Source organism: Astatotilapia calliptera, chromosome 9, assembly GCF_900246225.1.
Source record: "Astatotilapia calliptera chromosome 9, fAstCal1.2, whole genome shotgun sequence".
In the NCBI taxonomy this organism is placed as follows: Eukaryota; Metazoa; Chordata; class Actinopteri; order Cichliformes; family Cichlidae; genus Astatotilapia; species Astatotilapia calliptera.
This window is the reverse complement of record NC_039310.1, coordinates 13,832,016-13,844,823: the sequence shown is the minus strand read 5'-3', so window position 1 is coordinate 13,844,823 and position 12,808 is coordinate 13,832,016. Positions and strand designations below refer to the sequence as shown.

General features: G+C 39.5%; 1 protein-coding gene across 3 annotated transcripts in view; it reads left to right on the top strand.

The window, feature by feature from the left end:
- Window positions 1–5,352: 5,352 nt before the first annotated feature.
- The window catches only part of tpk1 (thiamin pyrophosphokinase 1), a 97,397-nt gene continuing 89,941 nt past the window's right edge, over window positions 5,353–12,808 (top strand). The window contains exons 1-2 of one of the 3 annotated variants that reach the window (XM_026179390.1): window positions 5,353–5,434; window positions 7,023–7,183. In XM_026179390.1, the coding sequence (XP_026035175.1) occupies window positions 7,075–7,183 (109 nt within the window). In that variant the 5' untranslated portion in view covers window positions 5,353–5,434; window positions 7,023–7,074. Of the gene's footprint in view, window positions 6,001–7,022; window positions 7,184–12,808 lie in introns of all 3 variants that reach the window. The other 2 variants (XM_026179389.1, XM_026179388.1) reach the window with 2 other exon arrangements.

Here is a 12,808-nt window from a genome sequence, read left to right as displayed (position 1 = left end):
AAGAGCAGCCAGTCACCTGTAATATGCCCTCCTTGTTCTCAGTGACCCATTCCTCAGAGCTCGGGTGTACCTCAAGTAATTTAGACTCAGTCTTTTTCCACTAGGGGATATTTATTAGCTTTAGGAGAGTAATTCATCCAAGAGAGATGCAGTGAACTGTGTTGTTTTTTCACCTTTGTTGACCATGGCATCAGATTCCACAATAGGCACAAGCGGAAGAAAAAGTCTGTCCTGCATCACTCTCCTATCTTGTTCATTTCTAACAAAAAAAATGGGTCATCATAATTGGCAGATAAAGATGAAATATGGCCTACTTAGCCCTAATTCAGATGCACATTTCTCCTACCACTTCATCAACAGTAGCCAGTATGTGAGGAGTTGACCCCAAACTGAGCAAAGCTGTAATATCCCTTGAGTAACCCGAACTTTCTTGTTTGAGTTGTTATCTGCCATAAAAAAGAAATCATTATAGGTGAAGTAAAATGTCGCACGAGTACAAAACCCCACAGCAAGACAGAAAAGGAGCAGATAGGCACAATGAAGGGAAGTAAAGCTGAAAGCAAAGGAAGAGACAAAAGAGAGCCGGCAAAGGAAAAAGGCAGCTGGGATATGAGGTTAAGACAGATAAAAAGGAATAAAAGAGAGACAAAGAGAAAGCATATTACTGAAGAAAAAAGAACAAGCGAAAGAAAAATGACAGAAAGAAGTAAAGGTAATGATAGGGAATATTAAAGGAAGAGAGAGTGCCTGCAAGGGGGAGAGAGTCTGGATTTGCATGTCAGTTAGTGTCTCTCCTTTTCAGTTTCATTATCTGCTAGAATAACAGGTGTTTTCTGCCGAGGGGCAAAGGGGCATTATTATGACCCATGTATCCACTGATAAGAGATATTAAATTGAACTAAAGACAAACACAGTCTCTTCAGCATGATGTGACCTCGAGGAGAAAATGAAATCAGAAAGTCCACAGCAGTTCCTCACCATAATATCTGAAAGCAGGTAATAATTTGAGAAAAGAATGACAGAGCATGCTTGTTTCTGCTTCGGCAGCCATCACGGGCGTTTTACAACCAAACGTTGCCTCGCTCGGTTTTGCAGGTGAGAAACTGTCAACAGCGCTCTTTGCCGGATAGTTGGAAGAAAACCAATATCTTGTAAAAAGAAACGTGATGATTAAAATGCATGTGACACAAGATTTTGATATTCGCCTGCCTTGCAAAGTAGCAGAAAGAAAATCACAGGGATTCTTAGAAAAGGTGTTTTTTTTCTGAGGTTACATGATGTGCCAGCTGTGAGCTTCATGCTGTAAATGAATCAGTTATATCTTCATCTACAGCTAAAGGACTCTGTGATGTCACATGTCAACATATAGAAAACTACAGATTACTTAATCTGCATCCTTCTCCTGTTTCCTACCCCTCCCCAGAAATGGTGTAACATTTTGCTAAATTCATTCAGAAATCATTCATGTAATTTAAGTAAATAAATAAGATGTCCTCACATTTGATAATAATGATACTCAGAGGAGTTCATTGTTGACTCAATCACTATAAAGGTCCAAAACATGTTCAGATAATCAGCCCTCCACCAGCCTGCTTGACACTTGGCACATGGTGTTTATGCTGATATGAAGTTTTTGGTCTCTAAGTGTGGGACTGTGCATTACATCCAAACATCTCCACTATATGGTCTCATTTGTCCAAAAGACATTGCTCCACAAGTCTTGTGGTTTGTTCGGATGCAAATTTGCCATCTTCCTTTAGAGCGAAGAGGCTTCTTGGCAACAGTCCCAAAAACACCATACTTGTTCAGTCTTTTCCTAATTTTACTGTCATGAACTTTAACATTTAACACGCTAACTGAGGCCTTTAGAGAGTGAAATGTAGCTCTTGGGTTTTTTTACTAATTCTCTGAGCATTGCTCAGAGAAAAGTCTGACTTTGGTGTGAATGTGCTGGGGCATCCACTCCTGAGAAGATTAGCAACTGTCTTGAATGTTTTCCATTTGCGAATAAACTTTCCTACTATAGAATGATGAACTTCAAATGTGTGGAAATGGTCTTATAACACTCCCCAGACTGATGGAGAGTAACAATCGCTTCTCTACGATCTGTCTTTCCTCCTAAACACATTCAAACAAGCAATATAGTTAATCTGCGATTGTATTAACCTAACTTCAAGATCTGTGAAGGACTGGGTTATTATTATTTTTGAGTGATGTTTTGATGTGTAAAATCTCAGAATAGCAGGGACATCGGTCGGGAGCTGCATGTGAAATCTGTCTTACTCAAGTCATTCTCTTAAGTATTGAAAATTGGTTGCCATCATGCCAAGAGCTAAATAACCCTCTGGGACAAGTAAGAGATTTCAAAAGATATTTTTCTACAATAAAAAAAAAAAGATCTACAAGAGCTCTCAATTTTAAGCAAATGCCAATTTGCCAAAGAATGGCTGTCCCAGCAAATTAACTCAAAGAGCTTCCTGTCAGACGCAACATAATTCTCCAAGAAACCCAAATTTTCATTACAGGTCAGTTGTGCAGCTGTAGCCATTAAACTACTGGGGAATGGTAAATGGCCTGTATTTGTATAGCGCCTTACTAGTCCCTAAGGACCCCAAAGCGCTTTACACATCCAGTCATCCACCCATTCACACACTGGTGATGGCAAGCTACATTGTAGCCACAGCCACCCTGGGGCGAACTGACAGAGGCGAGGCTGCCAGACACTGGCGCCACCGGGCCCTCTGACCACCACCAGTAGGCAACAGGTGAAGTGTCTTGCCCAAGGACACAGCGGTCGAGACTGTCCAAGTCGGGGCTTGAACCGGCAACCTTCCGATTACAAGGCGAACTCCCAACTCTTGAGCCACGATCGCCCAATGCAGTTAGCTTGCTAATGAACAAAAGCAGGGTCTTTGGAATAATGTGCTCTAAACAGTGTGTTTAGCCACACTAACAACAGAAAAGTGTGTTGCAAGCCAAATATAGCTTACACCAACTGTTAAGCATGGTGGTGGAAATTTTATGTTTCAGGGTTGCATTACTGCCTCGGGGACTGGGCAGCTTGCTGTTATTGGCTCAATAAGGAATTTTTCATTGTATCAAAAAGTGTCTGAAGATAATGTGAGGCCATCTGTCCAAGAGCTGATGCTGAGCTGGAAGGAGACCTTTTCAGCAGAATAATGATCATACAAGCGTTGGCACATTTACCAAGGAATGCTTCAAAAAGAAGAAATTGAGGGTTACAGAATGGACTGGTTGAAATCTAGATTAAAAATCGTATTAAATATTGTATATGAAACAAGACGTGCAAAGAAACCAAGAGATAAAATAATGAGGGTACTCAGAAGAATAGATCTGTTCATATTTCTGTTGTATAAATTATAGATGGAGCTAATTTTCTTTGTGCTTTTTAAATATGTCGTTTTAAACTGTAGTCACTGACTGGTGTGTTTGCTCATTTAAAAATGTTTCATGAATTTTCTTACAATGCAGGTGGAGCTTCTCAATATATATGTACAATATAAAGGAGGCCATTGCATTAAACGTTTCTTCCAAATCCAGAAAAAAACAGATTTATTTGCCATCACTGGAAATCCTGAGATTGGCAGTCAACTCTGAAATAAACTTTAAAGAATGCAATCCCTGCCTTCTTTACAACCTGAGCTAAGAGTGCCGGGTTGGTGACATGCTGAGTTTCTAATGACTGACAGAAAAGTTGTCAGTGTAGCGTCAGCTGTTAAATATTCAGTGTCCATCAATCACCTGTTTCATTATAGCCGCACACCTCAACTGCTCATGAGAAAGTGGCTCCATTGTCATCTTTATCTAGTTCACCACTGACCCACTTTTTGTTACTACCTACAAATAGTCAAGCTTAAAAAAATATCAGGGAATTCTAAGCAGTGAAAGTGTTTCAGAGGGGGAAGTGTAGGGTAAAAAAAAAGTTTAAACAGGAAAAAAAAATGCTAAACGAGGAAGGAAGGGAAATAGTAGTAAATATTGGAAAGACTGATGTCCAAGAACGAGGCGGATTGGTTGGATGGATGCACTGTGAAAGAGAAATCTGATCAAACATTCAGTGGGTGTAGGCTTGTAAAAGAAATCCTTTCCAATGAAGAATGCACTGAGCCAGGAATTTATTCATAGATGCATTTATAATGCATGCCCACAGAATGAATGACTTCCCGTAGCACATGTGTGCACGTGCGTGTGACTTACACATACATGTTTGTGCAAAACTGCGAGTGTGTACATTGCATGTGCGGTGTGTCAGGGAGACAGAACAACTGCTGATTGATGAGACAACGTTTGTTTTAACGAGCCTCTGGAGTGGCTTCACCTTGAGAAAGATTTGGTTGCTCACTTTACAGTGCTTCTACTGCTGTCTGGAGATATCTGAGGCATACACCATCAGTCTATTGCTTGCATTCGTGTGTGTATGTGTGCTTGTTTTGTGTGTTTACCTTTCTGTGTTTTGCTTGTGCATTTTTCTTTTTGTATAGCAAGTGTGAGATTTGGTGCCCCTGTCTACGAGAACAGCAGAGGGAAAGCTAAGTGATAGGGTGTGGGTGTAACTGGTTGCTATAAATTAATGTTGAAGCATTATTTCAATTATCCTGACCTACTTAACCACTAAACCAATAAATCTACATGTCTAAGAAACCTTAACAGCCAGAAAAACAACCGAAAAAACAGAAATGTTTTATCATATCTTGCTATACATCTCATACAGACATGAGAACTGATGTAGATGTTTCAAATTTTCAAAATCATTCATGTCTACCTTTGAATGGCAGCATGATAAAGACACTGGGATACGGGTTAATCCACCACAATTCTGTACTTTCTTAAAGCAGGACTACACCTGCTAAATCAATGAAGCATGTAAATGTCAGACTATTAATGCTTCATTAAACTAAAGCACGGGTCGTTGACAATAGTGCAGATTTGCTTCAGGGGTCCCCGACATTTTAACATTTTTAAATTTTACATATAACGCCACATGTAAACACAATATGACAGCACAGCAAGCTTTTGAATGTGATTTGTTTTGCCATCTTTAATGAAAAACACAGCTGTTCTGTTGCGTAGTTATTAAATTTGACATCTTTTCGCTGTCCTTATAGCATGGATAGTGCAGGTAAACTTAAAGGAGAGAGAACAGCAGTTATTTCCTCTTATATAGTAAAAAAAATGAAAAAAGAAATAAATCAAACTGTCAGGTTAAATTATTTATAATTGTTCAGGTTTCCTTAAGAAACCCTGGGACTACCTTGGAGAATTCCCATTTGAGAGCACAAAGAAGCGCCATTTCCACGCTTGGCCTCTAGGGGTCACCATAACAATCACGAGCCGCTGTTCATTCCCCTCTCTGCACGCATCCTTCCCTCTCGTTGACTGTTTACTCCATCAATGGCGGAAGCGGATTAAGTCTGTGAGTGTATAAAGGATTTCTTTTAAAGTAAAGCACTGATAGCTTCACAGTGTGAAGTCAGAGTGTTTATGTGTCGCTTTTGTTGAAGTCGGACTGTTGTGTCTGTGACGGGAGGACTTCTCTTCGTCACGTGTTGCACGTGAAGTGGGAGAAATGCTTGTGGAAATGAATGAACGATCTTTAGGTCGAGCACTTAAGAGAAGGGCTGTGTTAATATGTGACAAGAGCTAATTTTCTTTGTCGGTTAGTATTAAAGAGGTAACGAGACGATGCAATGTACTTTCATTGAGTCCAGAGTGTGTATGGAGTATTAAAGAGAGAGAGAAATGAGGGAGAAAGACAGGAAAACTGCCCACTATTAAACAATAAATCCATTTTAGAAAGAGAAAATAAAAAACTGCCTGCACTATATCTTTGAGAGTCCACCGTGGGGGGAGGGTCTGATCGTTATCGAGGGCTAGCTGTTAAAGGTTCAGCTGAGTTCAGAGTACTATAATGATCATTAAACCCTGCTGCACTTGGTTTTCTTTCGTAGTTTGCTCTGCTTTGGTTGCTAAAGCTGGAAGGTGAGCAGATCCAGGTGAAGTATACATTTGTTTTAGTGCTGTCATCAGCTGGTTCGTGAGGTTTTAGGCGTATTTAGCCTTTTTGGTCGTTTATATGCCCTGGTTATCTACAGGGTTGTTGCTTTCTTTTTTCATATAAAGTACAGTTTACAGAGTCACAGCTTTTAATTTTCCTTTAATGAATCTGTCATATATTATGACCTTAAAACATTCCAACCTGCCCAAAAGATATTCAGTTTGCTGTCACATCAGATATGCAAGAGCCACACATTTGAGAAAAAGGGTTGGGTGTTAAGATTTCTGTTAATAGATTAGTCAATCATTAACTACCTGGGCTCCATTTTTAACTTTAGTTCCTCTCTAGTATACAGATGGTGTTATATTTTTCACAGGTATTGTGTTTGATTCATTGATTAATTTAATCAGCAAGAAAATTTAAAAAAAATCATCACATCAGTTTGTCATTGTTGTTAAACCAGAAGATTATTGACATGAACAAGAAGACTGAGGCAAATTTGCTGACAATTTTGACAGTAGGTTTTTACATTTTCAGCCAAGTCCACATGACCCATCAGTCAAAGAAGACAGATATATTAGCAAAGAAAAATAGTTATTAGTTGCAACCCTGTTGTGTCGGTATTGTGTCTTGAAACATGCGTGTAAACCTTGAAGTTGCATAGCTTGTGGTGGTCAGAGGGCCCGGTGGCGCCAGTGTCCGGCAGCCTCGCCTCTGTCAGTGCGCCCCAGGGCAGCTGTGGCTACAATGTAGCTAGCCATCGCCAGTGTGTGAATGTGTGTGTGAATGGGTGAATGACTGAATGTAGTGTGAAGCGCTTTGGGGTCCTTAGGGACTAGAAAAGCGCTACACAAATGCAGGCCATTTACCATTTTACAAATGCAGCTTCCATGTGGATGTTTGTATTTTTAATCAGTTTTCTTGTTTTAGGGAGAATTAATAGTCCAGTACAAGCCCGGTCAGAGGTAGACATTTAAATGACTTTCTTTCTTTGTCGGCTTACAAGCAAAGAATAAAAGTAGAAAACAGACGGACAAAAGGAAGAATAGCAGCAACATATGCCCTGTTCTCCTCAAGTCCAAGTGAGTCGACTGATTGAAGACAGGCTGCTGTGGATCCTAGCCATGGATGAAAAGATGACACCTTTGGACTGCCTGCTGCCCTCAGGTACTGCCTTTCAAACTCACATTCCCTCACCAGAAAAACACATGCACACAATCAATCAAATCTGAAGGTTCATGCACAGATGCATATGTCTTCTTTTTTTCAGTTGTTGTTGTTTTGTCATACACAAACTATACTCTTGCGTGGGGCACCCACCCACACACAGACGATCTCAATGCATCTGATCAAAATTCACGCTTACTCGCATCACTGTCACACTTGTCTTCCTCCCTCTGCTTCTCCCACTCACTCCGACACACGGTCTTTGGGGAATTAGAACTCAAAAACAAATCACTTGCACTTTCATGACAACAGTGTACATATGTATGAGACATGCCTTCCCTTCTCTTTTCCTGAAAGGGGTTTTTGATGTTTTTGCTTTAAAGGGGTGGTTTAATTAAGTTTGATCTTTCTAAAATCTAATCATCTTTTTTGCGTCTGAATGAAATGCCTGACATCACATAAATTCTCCTTGTTCCAACAAAACATTTTAGATCCATATTAAATGTGTCTAAGTTCAGTACATAGCACATTTATTATCTCATTTCCAAAGGCAAGCTAACACGTTACAATAGAATTCATTACCCTAACGATAATCTGACATGTCCTGTACCCAGTGATGCTCCTAAAAAAGAAACTCTCCAGATGGCTGGCTGCCCTACAGACCTGAGAAGGAAGCTGGTTATATCTGCCTTTAGCCACTGCTCTCAGGTCAAGGTTTATGTGAGCTCTCTGGTGGTATGAGCTTCGAGGAAGGAAAGCTGATGTGAGCCGAAGGGCAGGTTATTACCAGACCTGTAAAGGTCAACGGGATCGTACAACAGTTTGGCCTGTAGAACAGACAGCAGACACTTGTACTTTCCTCAGGCTCGAGTTACATTTATTAGTTCCATGTAATTCCTGACAACTGTACTCATTTTATTAGCTAAAATCTAATGCAGTCAGCTGCAACAGCTCTTCTGTGAATTCCACTATTAATACCGTGCTTTGACCTAACCAGGAACACAAAGTAGAATAATCCACCTTACTGACCACATGAACAGAAATGGAAAAGAAGCTTTGCAAAAGTTGGGTACTGTGCAAAAGTCTCGAGGGTTCCCCTCATTTCTTCATGTTTTGCATCCAAGGAGCCAGCCATTTTTTTTTACCTACCTAAAGAATGAATCAGTGTTGTGTCTACACATAACACACACATTTGTTTCCATTTGTTTAGTTCAGTCCATGAAAAATGCCAAAGATAACTCAGTTTGACAGACATAAAATAATATTTTTGCCTTAACAAGGTGAATTCCAAAAAGCTATTAAACATAAACTTGGCATATTACAGCATGGTGTGCGGTTTGCTCTTAAAAAGTTTAAGGAAACTGAACAACTGAAAGCCAAAATTAAGAATTGTCATGGCTCTGTCATGGTTTGAGCTGCCTTTCATTCAGTAGTGTTTAAGATCTTGTCGAAACTGATGGAAATAGGGATGTACAGTCAGATAACATACAATACCCAATGGAAAATATGTTATGTAGAAGCCGGGACCTCAAAATTATTGGAGCAGTGTGGGATCACCTTGACAGAGCAGAATAAAAGCCTTTTGAAACGACCTTCAAGAAGCCGGGAGAAAGATTCACGAAGACTACTTAAAGAAGAAAGCTTGCCTAAGAGAGTTCAGGCTGTTTTGAAGAATAAAAGTCATCATGGCAAATATCAACTTTCAAGTTAGTTTGAGTTGTATTCACCTTATACTGTGTTTCGATAAATGTTTGCTGCATCTGTTTCAGTGAACCACGGATTACTTTATAAAGCAACGTATAACATAATGGAGTAGAAGAGTATATTTCGGGTCATTGGTGGTGAGTTAATACATTTTATGAAAATTTGACCCAGGTTAGAAATATTATTCTTCCACAGAAAGATATGAAAGATATGATAAAATGTTATATCCACGGTATGCTGAGCACTGTCTGAGGTCTGGCTTTTCTCATTCTTTCTGGATTCCTTGGCATCTAACTATCACAGGCACACACTGTGTGTAGTTTTACTGATAAGATGAATCTGAGGTCTGAGTCCTAGAAAAATCGTCCTTTTAATCAGTCTTGGTGCTCTGTGGCATTTGTTGCATTCTTGGAGTCATTTCTTGAAATGTTGTCTTTTTTTTTTTTAACCACTCTACTCCAACCTGCTACTGTTTGGATAGCTATACTGCTGGTCTCTCTTCTTGTGTATGCCTCACAGTTCATAGAGTGGAATGTAAAAAATGCATTACCAAATAAGAACGTGGACTAAGAAAAACAAGCTGGGATGTCAAGAACTGTTTTCAAAAAAGCGCTACTGGGTTTATTTTGTATGAACGTGAAATTCTTAGCAATAAGGTAAGAAACAGAAGGAAATGAAGGTTTAACTGAACATGGGAACATTTTGGGAACAGTTTGCTATAAATGAGTTGATATTAATTGAATAAAGCAACAACAACAACAACAAAAACCTGTTTGCTTGCCTCTGTTCATCAGTTACTGTGTTGGCTCTAGGCTGAGCATTTATTAATGCTAATGTTACGATTAAGCTGCATGCTTATAGTTTGTCTCGCAGTTATATTGAGAGTGGGCTAAATATAGGGATTTAAATCAGATCATAAAATATAATCACAATCTCAAGCTTGTACTCAATTGAGCTAAAGTAATTAGTAAGTTAACTTTAATTGACTTGCGTATGACTGAAAACAACAATTATGATATTTACAGAAGTTGTTTTAAAAGTGTCTTATGATAAAGAGCTGTGCACTCACAAGCCACTTCATTAGGTACACCTCACTAGTACCAGATTGGACCCCCGTTTGGATTCAGAAATGCTTTAATTTTTCAGATTTGTCATCCATGATGTCAATCTCCCGTTCCACCACATCCCTTCGGTGCTCTATTCGACTGAGATCTGATGATTGTGGAGGCCATTTGAGTAGAGTTGAGTTTTGTGACAGGATGTCTTATTCTGTTGGAAGCATCCATCAGAAGATTGGTATACACTGGTTATTAAGGGATGGACTTGGTTGGCAACAATACGAGTCTGTGGTGTTTAAACAATGTTCGCTTGATACTAAGTAGTGATCAGGCGTCTCATCAGACCCAGACCAGGCAGTGTTTTTATGAACTTCTACTGTCTAAACTCCCTTCAGTCACATTTCTTCTTCATTCTGATGTTCAGTTTGAACTTCAGCAGGTCATCTCGAATGCCTGACTTGATTAGCTGATTCGATATTCATGTTAAGAAGCTAATATAGTGGGCAATGAGTGCATATTCGCAGCTTTCTGCCTTTCAGCACGTACTCGCTGTTTCTCTCCATTAAACTGACCCAGTTTGTAGTTTTGCCATTGACATACGAAATAAATAATTTGAAGGCACTCTTTCAACTTGCGATGGTCTCCAATGAATTATCTAGCATATTTGATCAAAATATTTATTACATTAAAGCACATTTGAGTCACATCTCATTTATTGTTGTCTAAAGCACTACAATCATCTTGTTCAACTGCAGAGGCGTACTTTTGCTGCATGCTTGTGTGCACAGGGTATGTTTGTATATACTTGACATTCTCACACACGTGCATTATTTGTGCAACGCAGGAAGATGGAACTGCTGTTGATTTTCTATTTGTGTACAGCTTGAAAATCAGTACCACACGGAGACCGACATCAGTCAAGAGACACTCACTCATGTCAGGAAGCTATCAGCAGTTTTGAAGCATTCATTGAAACAAATGTTTACTCAAGCATGTTAGATAAGCGTTACAGGCTGCAATGTTGCATTTGCTCACTGTACAAATCCAAGATTTAGGCTAGAGATTTCTCTGGGTGTGCAAATAATCCGCAGAATGATGCAGAAGCAACAAATCACATACACCCCCGGTGTTATAATTTTGTGGATAAATTTGTCACTTGCTATTAAAGGTGAAAGATGTGCCTGAGATTCCCAGCATCATACATTTTTTTTATTTATTTATTTATTTTTTACCCAAGTGCACAGTATAGCGATACACTTTTAGGATATATTTATATGGCTTCCTTAGTTTAATCTCTTGGAGGAAATGCTTATCTAGACTCTCTGAGGAGGATATAAGAACAGCCCCTGGATGTCTGCATTTTAAAATCCCTAGTGTGCACAGTTAGCCTTTTAAATTTCATCATTTTAATTATAAATACTTATTTCTGGAATATCTTTGTGCTAGCTTATGTGTTTTGGATACTCTGTACGTGTGCGCGCGCGTGTGCACGCGTGTTTGTAGTATTTATGCTGTCTGGCACTTTTAAGAGAATCCCAAGGTGACATTTCTTTGAAACGGAGTGCAGGAAAGGCCACGCGCCTCCTCTTGTGTGTGTCTGTTTGTGTGTGGGGGGTGGGGTGGGAAGGTGAGTGTTTGTGTGTCGAAGGGTTATCTGAAAAGTCACGGCTGGTTGAGTTTGCCTTTTGTTCTCTGTACACCTCCAGCCAATTAAGAGACAAGACTGACAAATCTTCTCCTCCTCTTTCTCCCCCTCACCTACCCCCGCCCGTGCATCGTCCTCTCTTTCCCCCCTCCTTTGTGTCGCCTCTTTATCTTCTCTTCCTTTCCTCGACTTTTTACCATAGCCGGCTGGGGTTTGGATTTTGGATTGGAAATGACCTTCTAGTGATGTGAACTTTTTAACAACATCAAGCCCACTGCTGCAACAAAGTCACAAACCCAAAGGACGTTTTATTTCTCCACACTTTCTCAGCCAAGCCTAAATGCACTTTTTACACCTGAGGGTCCAAAATCCCCCCCAAAAAAGAGCTTTTTTTTCCCCAGGTGATGCACATTTTGCTGTGAGAAATTGATGATGAAACCTGAAGTGTATATATATATTTTTTCTTTCTATGCTTTTGCACTTTTTCCTCCATACTGGGGAAACTGGGAGGGATACAGGCTTTACTGGATATTTCTTGTTTTACAGTTATGGAATTTACATAAATTCGCTTTAGGAGAGAGTAATCACAAGGTGGTGTTTCAAGTTGCAGATAGCATTTTGGCTTTGTTATAAAAGAAAGCCTTAAACATTGATGGGAAAGCATTTATAAGAGCAGACATGAGAGCGAAAGATAAATGAGCATGAAAAGTGCGATGGTGAGGAGAAGAAAGGTTGTGCTTTAGTCTTTGGTCCATTAAAGCTTTTCTAGCAGCTCTGTTTTTACTTTGTCAATGAATGTTTCCATTTTTTCCCCATTTCCTGCAGATAGATAAATGACAATTCTAAAGTATTAGTCAGGGGATCTGCATTAGCAGCAGAGCAAAGAAAAGCTAAAAGCGAGATTGATGGGAGCTTCAGGGAAGAAATGGGTTTATGAAAAGCAACACCACGAGAGAGACTTTAACAAAGAAACGTAGAGGTACACTGATAAGAAAGAGAGATGAGGATGACAGAAAAGGTTTAGCTTTGTTTTCATGCATGATATGCAACTAAGGTTAAAGATTTTAAATGGCAAAAAATGAAATGCGTGCAAGTGTGGGTACTGATTTTCTTTATTTTTCTTTAACAAATGGTAGGTATCCAGACATTGATTGTGACCCTGATTAAAGAGATTAAAGGCAGTATAATCAAGGGAAATCACTGTCTGAGCTGGATGCA